Raw genomic sequence first — 24,492 nt, forward strand, 5'->3', positions numbered from 1 at the left:
AGAGAGCAATATTTATCTTTGCAACGATTCTGCTAGAGTTCCCTTGCTAACAATGCAAACGCTTTGAGAAATAGTTGAATTGTGAAGTGGAAGGAAAGACAGGTCCTTGCACTCCACGTTTGCAATGACCTCTGCTGGTCTACTGGGCTGTGCCTCACTAGTCTGTACCAGATGGTTGCCAGCGTTACACGAGCGACGAGAGAGTTGCTGTATCCGTTGCTTCTACGTGCGGTTCTTCTGTCTTTATCACGCGTAAGTACTTTGTGTAACAGCCCCATTAGGGACGAGTGACAAGTTCGCCACCTGGATGAGAAGAGGAGTGTAACATGCTTTGTCTGAAGATGGGGTTTGCACTTGGACTTGCGAGCAGGTTGGCTACTGAGGGTGAAGTTCGTATTGCGTTTAAAGCCTGCCTATGGTGTTTGCTCACGCAATAAAGGGGGGACAGCGGATGTTTGCATGCGCTGTTGCCCTCGAGCAGCAGTTGCAGCAAGCAGAGCTGCAACTCAGGACGGGCTGTCTCGTCTTCGCCCTAGCCGCAGGCCCCGCCATTTGTGCTCAGGATTCCTGAAGACATGAGCTGTTCTTGGGGACACTTATCTGAAGTGTTTTGACTCCACTGAAGCTATTGAGCTCTCTCTCCTCGTCTAAGCTGGAGAAATCCCGTTAGTCGGCCAATATGCATGCGGATTGTAGGACCTGCACCTTGTAGACATACCCCGTAAAGAGTGATCTGCAGTGAGGGGAAAAAGTGGGACTGGACAGCTAGAGCTTCTTTTTCTATTGAGGGAAAGGCTGACCTTCACGCCACATGTTGTCATCATAGCCATGCTGCGTTTACCGATGTATACAGCTAAATACGAGCTCCGCATAACGTTAGTGCACTGCCCTGGCAACGTTGCGGCATCTTATTACGATACTTTGCACTTAGAAGGGGGGGCTGGTATGTGGGTTTTTGTGGCCATGTTCATGGAGCAGTTACGCCTCCTCTGCCAACCAGATGGTAGACAGGGCTACATTTATGGAAGCCCTAAAGTGAGACAATAGATGCAACGCCTTCCCATATCGACGAATAGCTTGGACGTAGGCAACAAGGATCGTGAGAATGCCGTCCCCTGACGATGTGTGGCTTTCATGGGGACAACGGAAGTGCAGTTATGGCGGGGTATGCGGCCATGCCTTTCTTGGCACCAAGGCTTGCGGCGGAGTTGCATGAATTGATGCTCTGGGCCACAAGACCTGTGGAATGTTTTACGGTAGTGCAATGCCTCCTCGTTTAATGGTGTCCCCTCCCCCCGTCCCTCCGCAATTATCGAAAGGGCACATACAGAACCTTCCAGAATTTTCCAGAGGCATTCGCAATTCTGTCTACCTTACTACCATCGCCTCACCGCGTTTGAAATCCTGGTCAGGGGCACTCGTAAGCGATCACTGCACCGACCAGCACAGCAGGATTTTATCATGCTCCACAAACAACTTAAATGGTTATGCTGCTGTGGGGAACATTATGGAGATGACTTCGTTGCGGTTTGGGAGAGTTTTCAGCTACTACTTCCTTGCAGGGTAAACTCATTTATAAGCGTCGAATGGGAGCTTGCCAAGCCGTGCCAACGAGGCAAGACTTGGGAGTAATGCGACGGCGCGCTGTGCCAATGCTCCTTGCAGTCGACTCAGTTCTGGTTTCACAGATGTTAGTGGTCTGACTGGCCGTTTCGTTTTCTAGCTGTTGGCGATATGCAAATGAGAGTACCATAGGCTGTGATCTGTGAAGCCTACCGAACAGGTTTTAGGGGTTGGGTTTCAGTTTGTGTGTACATCCAGCCAAAGAGCGGCACGATTACGATGCCGGGGGGGACTAGGCAAAGACTGTGAGCTGCGCTGATTTGCGACATGAGAATGGCGAATTCTTCATGAAGTCTAAAAAAATTTTTCTGACAGACAAATACAAAGGGGACTGAAGCTGACTCAGGGCAGTATACTGCCTGTACTTGCTATTGTTGGATGTTCATCTCCTGTGAAAATCGGCCTTGTTGTCGAGCAGCCCACGGAATTGGAGCCGTGTGGAGATGTAGCAATTTTGCTTGCCAGGCACCTCCACTTCTATAGAACCCAGTAATATATGGAAAAAACCGTGAGGGGCTAGGGCGGGCTTTTGGTTGGCGTCGGCCGGAGACATGCACTACATACGGTGACAATTTGCTGGCCAGGGGCTCTCCGTACTCCCGGCGAACGAACTCAGCGGCTACACCGGCACCAACGGCACAAATGAGATCTCAATAATCATTTTAACTAAGGTTTTGGTCCCCTAGTAATCCTGTGTTTTAGTCGTTTTGACTGCAGCATCAGCCTCCCCAGGCTGGAAGCTCCAGCAGGTGACCCGCGGTCTCTTCCGGGGGCGGCAAGGCAGCGACTTCGAAAAATATAGATCAACGGATTTAAGAAGGCCAATAAAATTTAGGCATATGGAGAGATAACCTGGATTCTATACATCGAGGGCATTAAACTACTTGTACTGCACAATCTTGCTGCTCTAGTGAGATTTCGTGGTCTATCGTCTCTAGAAAATCTGGACCCACTTGTGCCTCCGCTAACTTCATAGAAAAGAGGGAGGCACTCAATGCCCCACCAACTTACCACCTATTGTACCATTTAGATGAATACGCAACAGATGGCTGAATGCTTGCTTTGCTCAACTGTTCAGGGTCCACTGGCCCGGGTGCGGTGCACGAAGCTGAGTTTTACCGCAATGAGCAAGCCAAAGCCACCCCAGTCAGAAAAGTCACCGGCGCTTCCTAAGCGCATGACTGGCCACCGGCGTTCTTCCCTTGCCCTCTTCTTTAGGGGAGAAGATGCCCAAGACAGCGATGAAGTGCAGGTACCCTGGCCCCAACAATGCACCACACAAGCGGCACTCTTCAGGCTTCAAAGGCTCGTGTATAGTTTATGTAGAAAATTCTTGAGCCCATAGGGGCGGACGCGCTAGAGTGCCCTTGGCACTGGCTGCCCGACAGGGGTCCACTGCTCCGCGCGCATCCCTGTTTAACGATGCAAACCTGATCGTGCCAATAACGACACTACAACCAGAGACTCTCCATTTTCCTGCGATCCTCCAAAAGAAAACCAAAGGCTAGAGCCAAATTGTGCTTCACTAGATGTTTCGAATTCGTATTTGAGCTCCACTGCAGGCAAACCAACGGTTAAAGCCGAAGGATCAAGTTCAGTTGACTCCGGAGGAACTCCGCCAGCGCATGCCTCCTAAGATCTTGTATCCTCAGAATCCCCGCGCGCCACAGAATATTACCCGCTTTTCTTTCAAAGAAAATCAGTTTAAAAAGGAAGGTGCTGTTGAGCAGACCGTTTTTCATCTCTCCATTGAAAGGTAGTGATTCGCCTTAGGAGCCAGTGACGTTGCCAGAAACTGCTGGGACCACAAGGAAATGCCTATAAGATGGAGAACGTCGCCCATATCCCTCTGTTCTTCAACCCACTAGACTCTTGTGTTGGGTCTGCGCTCTGCAGTACTTTGCTTTTGAAGGATAGTCCAGAAGCTGCAGAACAAGAGGAGCTCCTGCGGCTCCGAGAGGAGGCAGAGGAGCGCCGACGGGAACTGGAGGCCGTAGAAGTTTCAATTGAGGATGACGGAGGTGGATAATAACCAGTACAATGAGCCGCTACCAGTATCATGGCCACGGTGCAGTACATACTCCTTGGCTACTTTGTTTGTGAATGCCCAACAAATACAAATGCCATTTTCGTGTCCGCGCAGCGACACTGGAGGAGGAGGGGAGGGTCATGCGCAACCAGTTCAACAATGTGGATAGGGCTACGCAGATTAAAAGCCGACCCACTGTGTAAACGTTTTACCATTTTCACTCCTATGTACACATGATTGTATATTCATTTGTGAATGCCGAACGCGCGAAGGACCTGGCGACGTTGATCTGTTAATCTGATTTTGCAGCGAACAAAGTTGCTCAACGCTGCCACCTCCGAAACGGCTGTGCTGTGGAACCGGTACGTATTATCAAACGGAGCCATGCTAGCGGTGGAGTGTTGCCGTAAACTCGCTGCCGGAGATAGCACGGATTAGGTTGTTCAAGCTGATAGGAATGTAAAAAGCTGAGCAGGACATTACATCGCGAAACCTTCTGGGACGTACACTATGAGATTTGCAGCAAATTACTGGATGATATGGGACGCGTATGCGAAGGAAGCTGAAACACAAAGCCGAAAGGAGAACGAAGCGAAGGTGCACGCATATTGTCACGAACTCGTAGATTTCAGACACTTGGATTATTGCTATAAGACATGGAAGGCATTACTCCGCTTGGTGGGTGCGTGCCTGCCCTCATTGCGTTGATAGCCAGGAGACAGGCACTCGTTGAAGCTGTTCCAGCATGATACGGTTCGAAGCCTTGTAAACACCGAAAAGTTCAGGTGGTCACTTAAGGTGATTCATCTTCACTGTTCTCCACTGGCTCTTTAGAAGTGTCGCTAGTCTCAAAGTGATTCTATAGCAGGCGCGCCAACGGTGCCTACAAGGTACTAGTGATGCGCCTCTAGTACAAAAAAATCAGTAGAGGTGTGGCTCTAATGCAGATATTTGCACAGGCACTTGGCCGAATCCCCTGGACAATTCACCAAGCCGTAAGAATATGGCCCTCCGAGCAACCCCCTGATCTCATGCTTGCTCTAAGCCTCATGCACGTACAGGTTTTGGAGCGTGTTGTGAGCTTCAACGCTCAACAGGAAGCTTATAGGCTCTTTCAGTCTACAGAAGAAGAACCTGCTGATACGCCACTAAAGATCAGTCCAATTTGGGAATTTCGGTTCCCGCGAGCAAAAGGAAAGGATGCCATGGTCCTTCGCTGGAACCCACACTATCACGATCTTCTGGCTGTGGGCTTTGGTGAGTGACGTATTGTACAAAGGCATAGCCATCAACTTGTCTGGGCGGTCTACTCACTGTGTTGCTGCTCAGACATAGTGTAAAGGCCACTATTTACTTGGCTGTTGAGCAATAAGTACTTTTTAGATGCCTCCTGCCTTGGTTGTTTTTGCAAAATATAACTAGCGCACATCAGTGAACCGAAAACCCAAGCATTTGGCATTATTCATGCATAGGGAACTACGAATACGTCAAGCAAGGCTGCGGCTATGTCTGTTGCTTCTCTCTGAAGAATACGTCACATCCAGAGTACTTTTGGAAGCTTGATTCAGTCAGCACTTTTGGTTGCGGAGTTGCTCCCTCAATAATATTGTCTGAGCTTCCTCAACTTCAACCACTGTGCGTTACAGTTTTCCCGTGGGAGATGTTGGGAGTGGAAGCCCTGTGTACCGCTAAGCAGCTGGTTGTATTTTGCAATACGGTGCGACGCAGAAAGTATGCAGCCTCGACTGGCACCCACTGCAACCGTCACTATTATGCGTAGGGCTGTACGATGGCAATGTGGCTGTTCTTGACGCAACATCATCTAGCAAGCGGCCATGGCACTACTCTACAGTGAAAACAGGAAAACACACTGATCCTGTTTGGGACGGTATGCTTATTTTACTCTTGCACTTCTTTAGGATACCATAGGCGAATACGTTTCAGGTACTGGATTGCGAAAGTTACTTACGCTGCCATTCCCACCGACTTCTTCGCTTGTTTTTGCTCAGTGTGCTGGGAGGTTGATGCTGGTACAAACCAACTCTCTTTCTTTTCAGTGTCAGCAGATGGCCGCATCATGCGTTGGACTTTACTGAAAAGCAAGCTTGAATCTGAAGTCGTAAGAAGTCCTAACACGTAATGTTAGCTCAGCAAAATTTACGAACATCCCTCTTATTTACCAGTCTTTTTAATTCAGCTTCTAGGAACTGAGGGGGGAATCTGTTCCCTGATTAGGCAGACTACGAGCGCAAATGAACGCTTGTGTGCAGTTGCTGACATTAAAACGCGATACCGGAACACTTGGAGGCGGCGTATCACCAAACACTTCATCAGCTGTTCTCCCTCTTGCCACTGGCCTCTGTTTCGATTTTTGCCCAGCTCGGCCACAAGTGTTTGTAGTGGGAACGGAGGAAGGGGTCACATATAAGTGCTCGAAGGACTATAGCGGACAGTTTCTGGGCGCATACAAAGGCAGGACTGTGCCATGTCCATATGTTGCAGTTGCACAACACAAAGTGAAGGTGCAACAGCCTATAGGTTCAGGCTGCAAGAGCCAGTTAAAAACACTGAATGCTCACCCACTGGGGAAGCAAACGAACGCCACCAGCACAGTGCCCTGTTTTGCTACACTTAGGACACGATATGCCTGTGAACACACTACATTGGAGCCCGTTCAACGAGCACATCTTCCTATCCGCTTCAGCGGACTGGCGGGTCATGCTGTGGGACGATCGACTTCAGCGAAGCATTGTAACACTTGATTATGGCACCGTATGTCATCCAAGAGCTCTCTGGAGTCCGGCGCTGCTGGCCGTTCTATTGCCTCAGCAACCCTCCACAGCCTGCTTCATCAAAATAAAAATGAAAAGATGACAGTCACAGTCCATACAAGTGATTGTCAGCTATGGTGTACAGACTATAATATGCTTGTTAATCATGCATTGCAGCCAATAAGCGATGTGGCCTGGGCTCCCTACAGCTCAACACAGTTCGCCGCGTTGACGACAAATGGCATGGTAAGAAACTAGACACGCTCTGACTGGCATAGGAGTAGTTTGCAATATCGCGTGCGGGCTCTCCTGGCATAGTTTGCACGTTTGCATGTCCTACAGTATGGCTTCAGAACGTAGCCTAGGTAGGATAATTAGGACTGCATCCCAAGACGCAGCATCATTCTGGCATGCGCCTCGGTCGAGTTCAGACAGCGAAAGCTATGTTGTGTTGTGTGCGGCCTGCTGTTTCCGCGGTGTGCCGAGCAGCTGCATTTGCACGATTTAAGCGAGCACAGGAGACTCCCTGTCCTCTCTCAAAAAGTGTGTTATGAGCCGCCCGACCACTGGCTTCTGAGCGGGACTTTAAATCTATAATTCCACCCCACACTGATTGGACCTCCACTAGCTTATTAAAAGAATGCCTTCTCACCAGAGGCTGGACTAAAGACCCGTTCAGCAAAAGTTAACAGCTGCTGTATCTGCAGATGTCGGTGGGATCGTTGCTGTACAGGTATGCAGTGATGCCGCTAGCGCCAGAATCTGCTTCAATTCGAAGAGCTTCGTTCTTGCAGTAGCCGAGACAGGAGGCACAGTAAAAATCCTCAAGCTGCCTCAAAGGGTGGCGAAAGTTCCGGTGGGTTAACCAAAGCACTCCGGAACAGATTAGATTGTAGGGGTTGGATATTCCCTACAAAGATTAACTTAAGGTAGACTCTGCATGAACTTAATTGAAAACAAGTGCATGGAGTAAGTGCACTTCATTCAAAGCATGGCATCTTACAAACTTGGCCTTAGCATTTGGCACACCTAGATGCAGGTATGGGGATACGCTGACGCTTTGAAGCCCTCTGCACTTGAGCAATCTCCAAATGCGGTGGACTGCATTCATTATTCTCTCTTTATGCTCGTTCCTCCTATGCTACATTTTAAAATTTGGATAGGTTAGAACAGAGCAATGCCATGACCTCCTTAGCTTCCTACTGTGTCGCAGGAGAAGCCGGATGATGCTGATAAGCTCTCCATGGAAGCATGGCAGGCAGAGCGTCTTAATGCTATCCTGATGGAAATAAGTGAAGAGTTCCGCACTGCCGCTAATCCCGTGGATCGCTCAATGCGTGAACTACAGAAAATCTGCCAAGGAGATTCCAACGAGGCTCCGCACACGCAGCAAGCTGAGGAATAGCGGCTGTACTTTGCTTGTAGTGCGAAGCACCAGCTCGAATGGTACAAATAAGCATCGTCAGTCAGAGATATGCGATAGATATGATTTGTTTTGTATGTTTGTTGCTGGCAGTATGGGATACACGAAGCAAACAAAACACTACAGGTCCCGCAGCCTTTCAACAGCGGTATGAGCTGTTTTCTTTTAGTGGGTCCTTTGGACGTGCGCCCAAGTATTGGTCGTGCAGTCTGTCTGCCAGTCAGTAATCTCAAATTTCATATAGTGGAAAAGGAATTATAAAGAGCGTTAGCCCAGGAAGCACCTTCAGGTTGGGAGGGTTGCCTGCATTGAATGGAAACCTAGCTATAAGATTAATTCCCAACGGGATTAGTGTGAAAAAAAAGGTATCGAACTGCCAAAAAACATGCCGGACGGTACACGGCTTTCTCAAATGGTGTCCATTTCATAGAGAATTGCACAGCACCCACCAGTCTGGCGCAGCATTATATGTAACAATATGTGTAAACGACAAAAAGTATATTCTTCCGCTCGATAGTACCTTTACTAGGAGCGTTTTTCGGCTGCTTCTGCTTGCGACTATTGCATTGCTGCGTTAGTGTCCTCTCATTAGCCTGCCGCTTGTAAATGCTTATGATGACCAAGCCTCTCAAAGGCGGCTCCAACAATCGCTTCTACATGCTTAGCCTTGTATGAATGCTTCAGGCAGGAGCACATCTGTACCATTTAAATATTAGTATTTCCAGCTATGTATTCAGATATATGAGTCTTCCACCAGGCCAGGTTGCTGCTACGCTTAAGTTCAATACTTCCCACGGAAGTACTACACCTTGCAACAAGAAGCAGCTTGTTCGGCTATGTATATCCTTTAAACATGAAAAATAATCTAGTTGTCGGGAATGTTTACATTCTGCCTGTTGAGGATTGGGCGGTTCGCTCATGCTCCAAAGAGATGCCCACCTAGGGGCACGTTGTGCAGATACTGAGCTACCCGTCCTTCACCAGTAGCAAGTAGAACAATAGTTCCCTTTCCTAGGCTGTTGGTGGAGATTGTTCTTCCTGAAGTTCCTTGAAAAACGCTGCTCGGGCGGATTCAACTGCTTCCTGAATTGCCGCGCTTTGTGGACGAACTTGCGGCTTCTCATCCTGTCTCTTTCCTTCTGCTTGCCGTTTCGTTATTTCAATATTTTTCTCGCGCCTTGCTTCGCGCTCAAACATTGACCCAACGACTAACTTTTCGTTGGCGGCGCATGCATGTAACGCTTCACACAGGCCAAGCACTGTCACTCGCCCTTCAGCGTCTCCCACCGCGACAAGTTCGCCTTGGGCTTGAACGGAAAGACGGGTCAACGGACAAGTTCCGACCTTGTGCTGGAACGCAACCTCGTGCTGCTTGTAATAGTAGTCCCAAAAGCTCAGAAAGCCGTCGCTCCGTGTAACCATAAACAACCCGGGACGTGTGGGACTCCACTGGCCGTCAGTGAGAGTCGCCGGGTGATGGGGAGTTACTACAAGCGGGGTGCGCACTTCTTCCATCCATAGCTTGGCAGTCCAGTCACCTACCGACAAGAAGTATTTGCTGTGGAAGGGGTTCCTTCTGACGGCGCTCACTGGTCCGTGATGCTGCCCACTGTCGCAGCCAAACCACTGGCTTATCTCTGGGGGCCTTTTGGGCCTTGTTTTCAAGCTCAACAGGGTACCCTGTTCAGTACCGAGCAGAAACTTCGTTGGGCCTGCCTCTAAAGACCACGCTAGAGACCTGGCCCCCACAAGTTCGGATGTTTCGGTCTCGTCCACCCCACTGGCTCCCTGGGAAACTCCAGCAGCCGCGCTTGAATTTTGCTGAGGAGGTGGAGTCAACCGGCATTCCTCAACGGGTTCTTTTAGGCTCCTGCAGTCCCACCACAAGACTCTCCCGTCAGTGGAAGCTGATACAAACTCGCTGTTTGTCTTGCTTTGTGTCCATACGACCTCGTATACGGGATCATAGTGGCTGTTGCCCGAGCCCGATACTTCAACTGGCTTCGTGCCCTTGCGCAAATCCCATAAGCAGACAACCCCGCTGTAGCAGCCTCCAACAAGCATATCGGAAATCTTTGCGTTGAATGCCAAAGAAACCGCCGGACTTGGCGATCCTAGTTCTGTTAGCGGCTCGTTGGGGTGGCGTGGATCCCACAGCAATGCACAGGTAGGAAGGGACTCTGGCTGGCCTTGAAACTTCATGATGCCGTAGCCCACTGCTAACTTCTGAGGGCCTTCAGGATGCCAGGCAATGCACGTTACGGACCTTTTACAGCACCCAGAGTGGTCCTTGAGGAGCGCTATAGACTTCGCATACAAGCGTTGCTCATTCCCTCTGGAAATCTCCATCCCCTTGAAGTAATCCTGGAATAGATCAACTACAAGGTTCTGCTGAAGTACGCGAGTGCAGTCAGCGGTTAGCTGCTTGACGCTTTGCAAGAAAGCTGGGTCCCTTTCTGCCCTTTTTTTCCACTTCGCAACCTCTTGCGGGTCTGTTGAGTCAACCTCCTTTGGCCAACCCCCCTCTAGATGCCTCATCCCCCTTCCGCACACGCTGACACTTCCCGTATTGACTGTGTGTTCAGATAGCTCTATCATTGTGTCACCACAGAAATTTCGGGGATTCTGAGGAATTAACTGCTGCATCTGGTCAGGATTAGGCTCAATCACACCGAGTGTGCGGGGTTCCGTGGCACTGAAGGAGCAGTACCGCCCGTACTCCTGACGGAGTTTAGAGTAAGTGTAGTAGTATTCATTCATACTGGCTAGAGGTTAATGACAGAAATTGGAGACTCGTGAGAATTTGGGTTCTGCAGCGGGCCGCTGTAAATGCAACGCCTCCCTGCGTTTTGACCGGTTTGCCGCTCCAATTTAGTAAATGACTTGACAATCGGTACACCCAAAAGATTAAAGGGATCAAAAGTAAGGCCAAAGCTTAGCAATAACTCTCGTAATAGGGAAGGCACGTGCAGGAAATGAGGCAAATTCAACATGGCATGGGCACAAAGTTACCCACTGCCGGTCTGTAGGAGGGCGCTGCGAGTCGGGCACGAAACCAAGCAAGCTACTTTCAGGTTAAACATGCAGCTATTTTAAGTCCCCGAAAGTCTTTCATTCAACTGATAAGACGGAACGACATGAAACGGTCGCGAGCGTGGATTCCAGGCTCCGACAGTAGATCTGCGGAGGGTTATCGTGCACCAAAAGAAGGGAAGAGGCAAAGCAGACTGAATATCGTTTCTTTCAGCTGTTGAACCTTGGGAACTGCCGACTGAAAATCAATCAGATGGTAAAAAAGTCTCAAGCAGGCTGCCAAATGCACAGCTCTCCTATGCTAGCCCATAAGCACGTCGAGCACAGGTGACCCCCCTTTAACATGAAACAGAAGGGGAAAAATGCGAATTGCAAGTAGCAACTCTTCAGTGTGAACGAGCGAATAACTTCACGACTGTCCTTTGTCGCATAGGGTTAGAGTAGATTTCGACAGATTGACATTTTCTGCACCGGATTGACGAGCGCGGGGTGCTGGACCGGGTGGTGTTTAAACCTTTTAGAAATTGCAGAGGATGCACTATCAGGCGGTTTCCCATGCCTACTCAACCTTGTGCACTTATTGTGAACGCATTTCTGCTAATCGTTGCAGCTTGTGGAATTCGTCGTAGCCCCAGTTCATCATGGCTACCGCTACGTAGCGGTCTAGATTATTTTTCTCCGCTCACGTCCGAAGTTGCGCCCCCGTTCTTTTCCATTAGGCCTGAGTGGATCTCGCTGCACGGGAGCAGGCTGATATTGACTGTAGGGCTCCCTCTGGTGCTGCCTTGCTTCGTTTTCGACACTGCAGGCAGGCAGTCTGTGCTGCGAAGCTCAATTTGTCCGTGACTGAGAGGTGGCATCATGATGAGCACTACTACTTATATTATCGTTCTAGGCTGTCACCATTTACCACAGTGGATTTTGGTCTGTTGAGGACCAACAGCCGAGGTGCGTTACCAATTCTTGGATGGGACCAGGGTGAGATGTGAATCGGTTAACAAGGCTTGGAACCTTTCAGAGACTTTCCTGAGCCATAATGTCAAGCCGCCTAGTGCTCAACATGCAGCGAACATTTTACTTATCTGCTCTAGCAGTTTCCTGGGTACAAGCCACTAAAGGCTTTGCGAGAACAGTGAAGCAAAATATTTGAAACTTGCGTAGCCATGAAGAGATGGAACGCTGTGGTGGGACAACTAACGCAACACCTCCGAAACAAGGCCCCAAGAGGAACCTCCATTGTGCCTGCTTTAAAACAAGAGCGTGAACAAAACAAATTTGGGGTAATCATGAAAGTTTGTTGAATAAGACCGAGTAGGAAAAGCGAAGCCAGCTGCTCCTTCGGGGGAATTCTCTCCCTCCGCGCAGAAGAAGGCTTGACAACGCTTGGTTTATTCTTGAAATAGCCAAGTCCATACATCAGTAGGGACGCAGAGACTTTCTGCAACTCCTGGGACGTGGATGATCCACTGTAGGAATTCTGCAGGTTCCCACGGCAGACACTCGTGTTGCCAGTCGACACCAAAGCCCAGAGGGTATGCCGGAGACTTCGCCCCGATCCTCGTACAGTCGTTGCCTAGCTGTTAGGATTTATTGCGAAGAAGGATATTCGCCACAATAGACAATGCCTACAATGCCTATCGCATTTGCCACTAGTTTTGAAGCTCTTGCTCACCGCTGAACCAGAGCAACTTGTTAGAATCCGCCGTGTGAAAGCGTCTGCAAAACGCACCGTCACACACTATTGATGGTTCGCCGTTTGAAACATTTCAGTGGATGCATGTCCACTGAGTGTCGAACCTCAAGCATGGCTGTGCTCAACAAGGATATTGCTGACAAGCCTTGGCAATCAGTTAAGGCTGTTTATGGCTCGTGGTGCCGGAGCCTCCTGCGAAGAACTACCTTATTGCTGCATCCGCCCATTCCGAAAGAATTTCTTGGGCCATTCTGAAAGGCCTCGCAAGACAGGCATGCACAAGGAGGACTGTGGCTGACACGACCGTACTATGCCAAACACATGGCAGTGTCTCCCCCGCTCTGTGTGAGCCTGCCTGCTACAACTGAAGGAAATGTGGACTGTCTTACTCTTTCACTGCATCTTCGGAGTGTCTCTCAAGAATGACCCTGCAGTAGCCAGATGGTGACGCCGTTCGGCCATTGCATCCGTATCAGGGCTACTTAGTTGGCGCCGGCAGGACACTTTATAATAGGGATATGCAGAAATGACATTGCCTTACTTTGCTTTGAATTCTTCGGAATTCCAATCATACGATGCAACACCGGACTTTAGGAAACACATAAAAAGTGAGCGCATAATATCGACAATGTCTTCTTTTACAATGTAGCTGCAGGAGAAACACCCACATGAGCTGCATCGGGACGCCGTATTTCGGTATTGCGCTGTCTTTCAAGGGGTGGTTGCATGCTTCGCTAAAATAGGGAGTGTTTCTGAGACAACTGACCCCTTATTTCCTCTGTCATATATGTGAAACAGAACTGCAGCAAAAAACCGAAGGAGGCAGCTCGGTGAACAAGCTGTAGGACGTTAGATCCAACAAACTTTCAGCCAGAGAACCGTGACGTGAACTCGACTATACTGAAAAGCAGTGCAAGACTCCACCCAAAAAGAATTTTGGCCTTCGGGCTTTTTTGGCTTTCGAAGGGAGCGATGCCCTTACGCGTTAGCCGCTGATGAGGCGTTCCTGCAAAGAGTGACACACCATGATGAAGTCAGGCCGTCAGAAGAGTCACTTTCCCAGTCTGATGCGGATCAGAGAAAGGGCTCATAGTCCCTCTTTGGATGCCCCTTTTGCAATATTTACTGCCACGCTGCATCCTGAAGCCTGCAAGTTTGACATAATGCCCGTGACAGCAACGGAAACGTGTTTCTCACCGCGAGTCCAGATACTCAGCAGGCGAACGAACTCCTCAAATCCTATTTCGATGCCCCTGTCTTGTGTCCTGTGTTGCCAAAAGAGGCGAACGAATCTATCGGCGAAGACAAAACTGCAAGCGTTGGAGAGGTTGAATAGTCCTAGGAGGCTGACTGCGCTCAGCCCCCCTTCGAGCGGCTTTCGCTCACCAGCTTGCAACCGGAAACCTACATAAAAGACTACACCATCGAACTGAGCCGCTTGTAAAGAGTACAGACTATTGGTTTTGGCGCATTGAGATGTGCTGGGCATCCACGTGGTTGTGCTGGTTGTGCTGTGTACTGCGCTAGAGTTGTTACCGCTGTAGAGAGCCTGAACCTCCTCAACGGAAACTGAACAGTGAACATATGGAACAGCGCAAGAAACAGCCCTGACAGAACACTCTTCTGCGCGTGTTCCTAAGCCTACTATACGTAAAACATTGGGATAAGTGAATCGGCTCTCCGGCGTCTCGTATGTCTCTCATTTGAGACCACTGTTACATGCAAGCTGCTCACAGTGGGTCTGTAGGGCTAGAGACCTGAGCTCGGTTGACGAAAATTTAAGCTTCTTCACATCAACTCGCCCCCGCATCATTTGCGAAAACGCCGCCTCCCTCATTTTCTGAACACTACAAGGCCATGCCTGAGGTGAGTTGTGGGATTGCAACAAATCAACGCCTCGCACCAGATCCCGCAGTTGCAACGCTATTTATCTTTAGACTTTCCACTTGAGAGCTGGTGTGTGATGAGTGGACAAGATGGCAGGACTGCACGAGATTGGTACAGCCAGTGGATTGCAGTGTGCCGGACTGAATGCAGACAGTACTTTGGATTCAGACTAGGCATTAGTGGAAGACGATCTAGATAGTGCACTTGGATAGTGAGGAACAATACCGAAATGCAAAATGTGCCGGAGGGAACACACCTGCGGCTTCTCCGCAGGTATGCCGTCGTGGCAAAATGGCTAGGTCGCAGTTGCAGTAGCCTGCCACGCAAATGAACAACAATCGATGCACAGTAAACGATTTGTGGTAGTGTGCATCACTAACTCTAACTTGTGGAGGCCTGGGGGAGGGCTGAGGCTGACTGCAGCGATTCCTTTACTGTCTTCGCCTTGGGTACGGCTAGCTAACCTGATGTGCTACGCGTGCATCGGATAGCAGCCTTTTGGCTCATAAAGAAGTAAGCTTTGTATACAAGCTAGCATAGCAACTCTTAAAGCTCACTGAAACACGTTTGACGCTGAACGCGTACCAGGCCTGCGACTGGAAGCAGAACTCAACTGCGAGTGACCCTGGGGCTCTCATCAAACCCAGAGAGTATGCATGCACCCCGCTAGTGGAGCCGCAAATATAGTTTTTCGCCTATTTTGTTGGGTTTTTGGTTAATTTTTAACCAGATTGTTTCATTCCCAGCTGCAGTGCAGTGGATTCAGCAGCAACCCCACCGAAGCAGCCTCTTGTTGCCCTGTCTAACGCTGAAAGATCTCATGAGCTAATAAGTGGATCTGGTCAAAAGAAATATTCCCCATCCCCCCTCTTCTCCCCTTCCCCTTCCCCCAACCCCCCTCACCAACCTCCAACCCCAAGTTTATTATATGTAAATCCTATCGAGCTGAAGCTGATCCGTTAACTGGAGACCCTGCTGACCCACTCATGTACTTCCGCAGGCTTGCGGCTGGACATGATTAAGAACCCGCCCGTCTTAACTCTGATGGCCTCTACAAAAAATACACACCGCGGAAACTGTAGTGCTGCCAGAAACGCACGTATATGCTGCGGGGGTTACTCCATCTTCCCGTTCGCTCTCGTCGCGTTCTGCAAAAACGAGAAGAAATTCCTGAAGAACCTGGAGGATAGATTGTACGATATGCTGACGGGGCTCGAGGGAACAGAGAAAACGAACTTTAATGGAGTGGGAGAAAAGCGAATAGCTGAGAAGTTGTTCCTCAAACTATCACGCTATTCTTATCACATTCTGTAATTCAAAGTATGATATGATGCATTTGCGTATAGTAAGTAGGAAACTACACTAAGTTATTGATAGGTAATGACACCGTCGAACTATTCAAATAGTATTATTTTCTCGTCCATACAGGCGCTGGTAACACTAGCTAGGGCGCAATTAGAATTGAATGCTTTGGTGGGGTAGCATGCTTTCAACGTTGCCCCAAACCGTTTAAATTGAATTGCTGCATGAATGATAACCATTCGGCATTTTTCGTTGCCAGTTTGCGGGCAAGATTTGCCTGCTGGAGAGCAGTTGCCAGGGCAAACACGCCTTTCAAGCTCTGCCCTCCCAACAAAAACAGGCGAATAGGATCGTATGGAATATATGCACACGAGAGCGTGCTTTTCAGTTAAATGCGCATCCAGAGACCAGATGATATTTTTCGCTCAGTATGCAACACGAAACATCATTTTCCCCCTTGGGCGTTTTTGATATGTGCATTTAGGGCATAAACAACTTCACCTCGGACCTGGGAAAATGAGTGGAAGTGCCCGCAGCTTTGCTAGAGAGGGCGAGCTCCATGCACAGCTACACGAAAGTAAAAATACGGGGGAGGAGTGCGACAGCGCATGGCTTATGTGGGAAGCTACGATGCTTGCCACTGCCTTGGATACAAATCGGAACACGAATATTAGAAGGTGAGCACATGCTACATGCTCATCTCCGTGAATCAAGGAGTTAGCTTACGTCTCTTTAGGATGGAGCAACTGAGTGTTCGGTTGCTCGATAAGGCAGTGACAACAAAGTCTTAGCAGTTACAGAAGACTTGTAGCCAAGATAACCAGTCCATGATGCAAGATTCAACATATGGCTTTTATCGAGCGTCGCCTATGTCGCCTCTGTTTAGTTCCTTCAAAGAAGCGCAACTCCACTCCCATGACATTTGGAAAGGTTGCGAATCCGAAGATTGTGGCACAGTGCTTTGCTGCCCACTTGAGCGAATTCAGGGATTTCCCCGACTTCGGCCCGTGGGCGTTCAGCAGTTGGACAGAAGATGGAAGGCAGCAGGATAGCGACGTGCGCCTATTCATGGGCATATGCTTCCGCTTGCTGAGCCTTTTAGGGTGTCAGATGCCTGCCCTTGACTACGGCGATATCGAAGATGCAAGCGAAGCGATACGTGAACTACAGCACGATCCCTTCCCATCCGTTAGCTTGCGAAAATTCCTTGCCCACACACGCACCCCACAACAAAGTGGCACACACTGCTGTGCTGCAGTGCATGAGTGAGCTGGCTGCCATGCTCCAAGCTGAATGTATGGGCTTGTAAGCCCTGCGCTCGCTCAGAAACCTCCCTCGCCAAGATCCAAGTTCCGGACTCACTCTGCGCATTGAAGATCCTTAGGGTTAGACTGGCCTTGCTAACGCACAAAACCTTCAGCTAGAAAAGCCTGCAACTAAGTCGAAAGAGCCTAAGCTCCTCCATGCAGCATGGTGTACACTATTAATGTAGAAGTATCCAGCTACCATTCTAAAGGGTGTCATTCTAGCGACTGCATCCCGCCGGCAGGTTATTCAGGCTAGCAATAGAAATATTTCCTGGGCTCAGATGAGTAACGCTTGGCTTTCTGGTGTTCTGCTGCCCTCGGTGGGTCGCAGGCTCCAGGGCGGCAACATAGCCTGGTGATCTACGCGCTCCTGCACAAAGTCAGTCCTACCCCTGCTTGGGAGATAACTGCTTAGTTCAGGAGCCCTCAACAGTTTAAGATCCGCACCGTCTGAAGATTACTTGTCGGTGCATCCTCCCCACAGATTGCAGCAAGTGTTGTAGGCTGAAAAGGCATTTCACAATAACCAACGGAAGTTGAAGTAGATTTTACATAATTGCAACACTTGGACTTCAGAAGCGCGTGCATGTGTCGGGGTGCTCCATGCATGTGAAATATCGGCAGCGCAGTTGGCAAAGAAATACCGCCTATCCTTCACCGCGCCGTCCTACCCTTTTGGATCCACCGCTTCGGCAACAACCGACGCAGCTTATCCACTTGTGAGAAGCAAGGGCGTAACTACAGAAGGGGATCTGTATGGCCGAGGAGCAGCTATAACAGCACATGAGGCAACGCAAACCATGAGTGGTTTCTACACTGGGCAACCAAAAGGAAGCACTTGGGTTTTTCTGAGGACTCGACTCTCTAATTCAAACTCTTGTCCCCTCAGGAAGGTAGAGAGACAATGGATCTAAGTGGAATCGCAGCCGGCAGCGAAACTGCGACAGCAGTACCCTCTGAGGTCAGCGCGTGCCCCTGCATCCGCAACCGCTTCAGCGCTTTAGAGAATGCCATTGCGAATGCCGCTGAGTATCTGTCACAAGCAGGGGTCTTAGGGGCTGCGCGCCTGGTTGGATCCATGCAGATCGAAGACGGGCAGTTGTTGCAAGCGGAGGAGCGACTTTGGGGTATCGCCGCTATGCGGGACAGCGGAGGTCAGAGTATCTGTCCTGGTGTTCGCTGGAGACAACAACAGCGCGCCTTCAAGTCCAAGCAAACAGACCTGCAGTGCCACATCAGAAAGCTAAGGGCGGTTCTGCTCGGCCTAGCAGAGGAGGGCAGGCGCGCCATTGCAAAGCTAAAGAGCAAAGGAGACGAAGTTCGCGACGCCTTTCCTGACCTCGTCAGCTGCACGTGCACCCCATCCCAGACCCAAAGTCCCAGACGCTCAGACATGGAAGCCTTTCAGAGGCTGCACAGGCAGTGGATGGACAGCAATAAGGGGCACATTGCAGCCAAGACAGGAAGCAGCCCTGTAGTGGACAGAATAAAAACTGCACGTTGGTCGCGAAGGCTATTTGCGATCTGTGCTCAGTTCCCTGCGTTAGAAGATGTCCTGCGGCAGCGAGCAGTGGAGGAAGAGCGGCAGCAGCAACTACAAGCTGAAGTTCAGTCTCTAAGCAAAGTGCTCGAGGCCAGCGAAGAGCGTGTCAAGGAGGCAACGGAGAGCCTGGCCGCGGCCACCCATCTGCGCGTTTCTTCTCAGCCCGCCGTTTCCCTCACCTCTATAATGACAGCTCTCCAGGCAGGCAGAATGGCACGCAGAATCGCTCAAGTTTGCCGTATGCGCTCGTGGCTTTGTTACGGTCAGCACAACAATGGAGATTGCACGAATGCGGTTACAGGAGCCTTCATGTGCGCTGAGGTGCTGCTGTCTACTTTCCTTCAAATGCCAAGTGCTCCTCTACTGCTCCCGCAGGCTGAACTGAAGCAGCTGGACGTACGGGCAGCGATATTGCTACAAGCGTCAAACCAGGTGGGTTGCTTAAGAAAGCTGTGCTGTACTAAGGTTCGTTTCTGATGCCTTTAAAATAGGGTAGTTGTTCTGCAACAACGCAGCAGACATCATATGAGCACCGGGGTCTGGTGTGTGAGGCGTTTCCTTGGGGCCCCACAAGGAGTTGTTCCCACAACTGCTGCTGCCTCCTGTGGGGGTCCCCATGGATCTATTGCCACTCTCCCAACTGCTGTTCTTTCGACGGGTGTGCGCAGGCAAAGTCTGATACTGCTGCGGAAGCGGTGGAAGAAGCTGAAGAGATCCCCACCCTTGACTGAAGAGAAGTTGGGCTGGGGCTCACAGCGCTTGCTGATGTGCTCCGTTGTTACACCATAAACCACATCACATCTGTCTATTTCTGCCCCCAGCAAGGAGATCCTTTGAAGCTAATTCCTCGGCGATCCGAAGTATTTGAATGCCTTTTGGCGAAAATAATGCAGATGTTTCACTACGTCGAGACAGACTGCAGATGCTCCTCCTAAAAATACAAAATGCTTTGCTACCTAGCGGCTATTGCCCTGAGCGGCTCGCTCCCCATACAAAACTCTTGCACTCTGCTTCATGCATTTGCAAGAGGGCCATCGGCCAGGAGTACTGACGGGTAGCCTGCTGCGTTGTACACTCACGAACCTGTAGAGAGCGGCGCAGCGGCTCACAACAGGCGCAGCGGCTTGGTGTTACGGTGGATTGCGTTGTGCCAGTGAGGTACTTACAGAGGTGCTATAATTTAAAGAAAACTGAGGGGCACACGCTTTTCCTGTGCCTCTTGCAGCTCACACTGCGTTAGGCGACAGCAAGGCGTAAAAATGCCAGATAATCAATGAGTCAATCAAGTGGCGTCTTCCAGAAGGCGGAACATATGCAACTGTACATTGAGATGAACGAGACAAAAGATAAGTAAGACGGAATGCTGCGTTATTTGCTAAAGCAACCAAGTTGAATTCGTTAGAGGGGTGAACAAAGCGCATAGGCGAGACCTCTCGTCCGTACTGCAGGCTTTAGCAACAGCCGTCAGCCGTTGCCCGCGAAAACCGTTTAACTACCAGGAAGAAAGGGGGCCCGCTAGTACTGACAAAAAACAATAAAAGAGAAGGAAAAGACTGGGCAAAACGGCAAAAGAGACAAACAGCATTGAGCACAATGAACATGTGGGGCCACCCGGGCGTGCCGCAGGGAGTTGTTTCTGGGGGTTAAATGGCGCATACATATAGGACATTTAGAAAAACTGCCGAGAGACAACTAGAAGTATGGACCTAATGGAGAGGAAAATATCAGCAAAATCATCAACAGCGGCGAGGGGAAATCGATAGTTTGCGCACCTGTCCAACCAGGCGGCCACATAGCGAATATTTGGTCCGCATTTCTTTGATAAACAGCCCTTATATTACTCATAACTCTTTATTATTTGCATGTCATGCTATGGTAGAAAGGTAAACTGCCACATTTGCACGCCTAGCACACGCAGGCCAGACGAGCCGATCCTCTCGCGTCCGCACAGCCTGGCGTCCGCTGCGTCCTGGCCCTTGAGAGGGTAGAAAATGAACAGTTTAAATTGTTATTAAGTTGACCATTAACAAATAAGAGCAATGCATTGACAGGAAACCTGCAAAAGGCTGCTATGAACCCCCTATGACAGCCTCTGCACCACCTCCTCCGTACATGACGCCAAATGGGGGACCAGCGTCACCGACGCAGGTAGTTTCCCGGGGTGTATGCATTGAGTTTGTTATGAAATCGAAGTCAATTAAAGGATTATAATTGTTTTGATTATTAACTTGGGGCGAGAAAGCAGCGGAATTTACTCTGCAATAACTCCACTGCGGGCTTGTGGCGGCGGGGCCCGCGCAGGGCGAGGACGGCGAGCATTTGAACAAACGAGACCTCTTCTCGTGCTACATTTTTTTCTGTTGAAGAGTCTCTATATTTGAAATTGTTTTTTTCTTGTTACAGCAACGCAAACCTCTCGCAGTATGGCGTTTATCAGAGCTGCCCGCGCGGCTATCGGTTGATGTTCTGCTCGCAACAACTCCAAGGCCATGAGTTGAGTTGCAGCGCTCGGCATTGTCTTCTCCCTTAGAAGATATTTTTCTGAGGGCGTCCGCTCTTCTCAATCACCTTCACGCCATACTTTTCGGCGCCCCATTTCCCTTCTTCGGCCCCTTGCTGCACTGTATGGCACAGTACGTTGCACGATGAATCCGCTCGGGCGACCTCTCCACAAACAGCAGCACCTGCTGCTGCTGTTGCTTCTGCTTGCCTTCGGTGCACCTATTGCTACACCAGCAGTAGCACCAGCAGCAGCACCAGCAACAGGAATAGGGGATCCAGCAACGGCAACGGATATTAGCTTGCACGGGCTCTCTGCGACAAGTTGGGCAGACAGCGATTTGGCGGAAGGGACTCAGGGCACCATTTTGGATTCAGAGGTTGGAGAAGAGCATCAGGGAGGCAAGTCAACTGAACAGGCTTCACAGTACAGAAGTATGTGGTCTCCCTCTCACCTCTTGGAGGAGCCGGTGCTGAATAGTAGCAACAACAACACACAGGTGCAAGCGCATGGGGCGCCCGTAGAGGCATCCCTGCGCACGCGGCATGTGACACGCCTGGTGGTGTTGCTAGCTGTCTTGGGGCTTGGAGCAGCCATGTTTTTCCGCGGTGCATCTGTAGGTAAGCAAGGGTCTGTCGAAGAGGAGGCGCATCCGCCAACAGGCGGCTTAAAGGGTCCAATAAAAGAGGCCCCCACAGCAGCAGCCGTTCTAACCAAAGCGCATCTAATAGCTAAGCATTACGACATAGACAGCCTCCACAGTATGATGGAGGCAACAGAACGCCTTGAACGCTTTCTGGGCGGCTCGAGTACGCTGCGCGACGTGTTAATGCTGCAGAGGCGCGCCAGCGCGATCATGTCGAATGTACACTTTCTCGTTGGTATTGACCCGCAGATGCTGAAGCAACAGCTGCAGGATCGGCCGCCTCAGCCTGAGGATGTGGCGAGGCTGCTGCAGCTCGACAGCGACGCGCAACTGTCTCAACTAACACGCGCAATAGAAGGCAGCGTCTCGCAAGTTGCAGGAAACAAGCATATGGAGGTAATACGTACTGAAACGTTTGTAACCAGTGCATATGAGGCATCTTTGGCTGTTTCCAAAGAAGATGGTAGCAGAGAGAAAAACGTAGAGTTGCAGCTGCTGCACTGCTCTGCTGTTGCTGTGCACTACTCAACGGAGTTGCAACAGGCACGAGATGATTTGGCCAAGCTCAAAAACCACCGGGTAGAAACACTAGCGGAGATGGCTGCAATGCTGCAGGCCTGTGCAGCAGCAGCAGAAAGGGTTCAAACAGCAGTAGAACGAGCGCGCGATTGCTCAGCCAAGGGCACAGAGCTGCTCGCATCTCTAACAAATCCTGAAGAAGCGCTCTTGCTAGAGTTGCAGGATGAAATAGACAATATCCGCCTCTACGAATCAGCAGCCGAGAGGGTGAAGTATCAGTTGAAGCAGGAAGAGCAGCAGAAGCTGGAGGACGAACTAAGCAAAGCACGCGAATGCATCGATTTTGCTATTGAAGAGCTGGAGGCACTCGAAGAATTGAAGGACGCAGTGCAAAACCCATTCACACCGGGACCCATCAAATACAGCTTAATTGAACTCCACGTCCGTAGCAAGACACTCCACCGCATGCTCGGCATATTCGCAGACAGATTCGCTCCTTTCGTTGAAGCAATGCTCGCTAAAGTTCCGGAGGAGCAAACCCAACATCTGCTGCAGGATCTGCAGCAGCAGGAACTGCAAGACCAGCAGCAAGAACTGCAGCAGCACCAGCAAGAACTGCAAGAGCAGCCGCACGAACTGCAGCAGCAGCAGCAAGAACTGCAGCAGCAGCAGCAAGAACTGCAGCAGCAGCAGCAAGAACTGCAGCAGCAGCAGGAACTGCAAGAGCAGCCGCAGGAACTGGAACAGCAGCAGCAAGACCTGCAGCAGCAGCAGCACGATTTGGAGCAGCAGCCGCACGACCTGGAGCAGCAGCCGCAGGACGTGCAGCAGCAGCAGCACGACCAGGAGCAGCAGCCGCACGACCTGCAGCAGCTGCCGCACGACCTGCAGCAGCAGCAGCAGCAAGAAATGCAGCAGCAGCAGCAGGAACTGGAACAGCAGCAGCAAGAACAGCAGCAGCAGCCGCAAGACTTGCAGCAGCAGCAGCACGACCTGGAGCAGCAGCCGCACGACCTGGAGCAGCAGCCGCACGACCTGCAGCAGCAGCAGCAGCAAGAACAGCAGCAGCAGCCGCACGACCTGCAGCAACAGCAGCAGCAGCAAGAACTGCAGCAGCAGCCGCACGACCTGCACCAGCAGCCGCACGACCTGGAAGAGCAGCCGCACGACCAACCGCTGCAGCTGCACGAACTGCAGCTGTAGCCGGGGGAAATGCAGCAGCAGTAGCCACAGAAGCAACTGCAGCATAAGCAGCTGCAACAGCAGCAGCAGCAAGCAGCAAGAGGCGGGGCACGAGCCAAACTACTCGGTTGAGGTTTGGCTGCCGCATTCAATATGGCCCCCTTTCTAGCAAAGGGCCCGAGGGGGAATGACGTTTCCTCGATTTCCTCCAGTATCGGGCATTAGCCCACTAGAGTTTGCTGCTGGTGCTGTGCAGCAGTAAACAAGTGAGGGCCCCTTATCTTTTATTGCACTTGGCTAGGCATGCAGACCGTGTTGAGGGCCCCCCACAGCCATGTGGGGCCCCCAAGCGGGGACAGCAAGAGAGGCGAAGCGATTCGTAAAGCGGGGAGAGAAAATACCAGAAGCATCTGTAGCAAAGGCGCTTTCATTCAGCACAGGGCAATGCGCGGTGTGCGTGCACTGCAGCTCCTACCCGAGCAAGGGGAGCATCGAAGCGGCCTCAGCTGCATCAACCTAAGCAGGCTCCTCAGAAACTGCTTGCAGGTGCAGAGGAAACTTCTTGGATATGTCTGCTCTCTGTCACCTTTGCGCGAACCTCACGAGATCCAGTGCTTCTATATAGCATGCATACACTCTCTCTGGTTAGAAAGGAACCGGCAGGGGCGCCCGTCTGCTGCTACCTGAGCTTTGTTGAGCGGCTTCGGTGAGAGCCCCAAGGCTCCGGCCTGCCTCCTAGCATGCATGCATGCGTGGTGCCTGACATAACGACAAAGTGTTCTAAATACACCTTTTGTCAACAAGTCAACTGGCGGGCAGCTCAAGCATAGCATACATGGATCAACAACGCAACCAGCGGGAGAATGCCGTAGTAGTAGTAGTAGCGGTATCTTTCTAGTTCGAGCAAACTGCTTTGCCTACCTAAATGTCGTTGTACTTAGTTCTGAAAATAAGTACAACAGAATTAGATATCTACCAAAAACTTCAAAGAGCCTCGACGCAGCGCACCAACCCAGAGAAGCCCCTGTCTACAA

The 24,492-nt window shown here is 50.6% G+C and overlaps 5 protein-coding genes across 5 annotated transcripts; 4 read left to right on the forward strand and 1 right to left on the reverse strand.

The window, feature by feature from the left end:
* Nucleotides 1-3,448: 3,448 nt before the first annotated feature.
* EAH_00027660 (hypothetical protein) lies at nt 3,449-3,652 on the forward strand (the record flags this gene model as incomplete). The annotated part of the gene is made up of 1 exon (XM_013392719.1): nt 3,449-3,652. The coding sequence occupies one exon, from the start codon at nt 3,449-3,451 to the stop codon at nt 3,650-3,652; it is 204 nt and encodes a 67-aa protein (XP_013248173.1).
* A 5,205-nt stretch (nt 3,653-8,857) lies between these two features.
* Nucleotides 8,858-10,384, reverse strand: EAH_00027670 (dynein intermediate chain, putative; the record flags this gene model as incomplete). Its single annotated transcript, XM_013392720.1, has 1 exon — nt 8,858-10,384. One exon carries the CDS (start codon nt 10,382-10,384, stop codon nt 8,858-8,860), a length of 1,527 nt encoding a protein of 508 aa, XP_013248174.1.
* Nucleotides 10,385-16,277: 5,893 nt separating this feature from the next.
* On the forward strand, nt 16,278-17,483 carry EAH_00027680 (hypothetical protein, conserved; the record flags this gene model as incomplete). The annotated part of the gene is made up of 3 exons (XM_013392721.1): nt 16,278-16,438; nt 16,739-16,949; nt 17,400-17,483. 3 exons carry the CDS (start codon nt 16,278-16,280, stop codon nt 17,481-17,483), a joined length of 456 nt encoding a protein of 151 aa, XP_013248175.1.
* A 489-nt stretch (nt 17,484-17,972) lies between these two features.
* Nucleotides 17,973-19,342, forward strand: EAH_00027690 (hypothetical protein; the record flags this gene model as incomplete). Its single annotated transcript, XM_013392722.1, has 2 exons — nt 17,973-19,043; nt 19,280-19,342. The coding sequence occupies 2 exons, from the start codon at nt 17,973-17,975 to the stop codon at nt 19,340-19,342; spliced, it is 1,134 nt and encodes a 377-aa protein (XP_013248176.1).
* Nucleotides 19,343-21,256: 1,914 nt separating this feature from the next.
* On the forward strand, nt 21,257-23,479 carry EAH_00027700 (hypothetical protein, conserved; the record flags this gene model as incomplete). The annotated part of the gene is made up of 1 exon (XM_013392723.1): nt 21,257-23,479. The coding sequence occupies one exon, from the start codon at nt 21,257-21,259 to the stop codon at nt 23,477-23,479; it is 2,223 nt and encodes a 740-aa protein (XP_013248177.1).
* Nucleotides 23,480-24,492: the final 1,013 nt, after the last annotated feature.

This window comes from Eimeria acervulina, genomic scaffold (assembly GCF_000499425.1).
Source record: "Eimeria acervulina Houghton genomic scaffold, Eah_scaff239, whole genome shotgun sequence".
Lineage (NCBI taxonomy): Eukaryota > Apicomplexa > Conoidasida > Eucoccidiorida > Eimeriidae > Eimeria > Eimeria acervulina.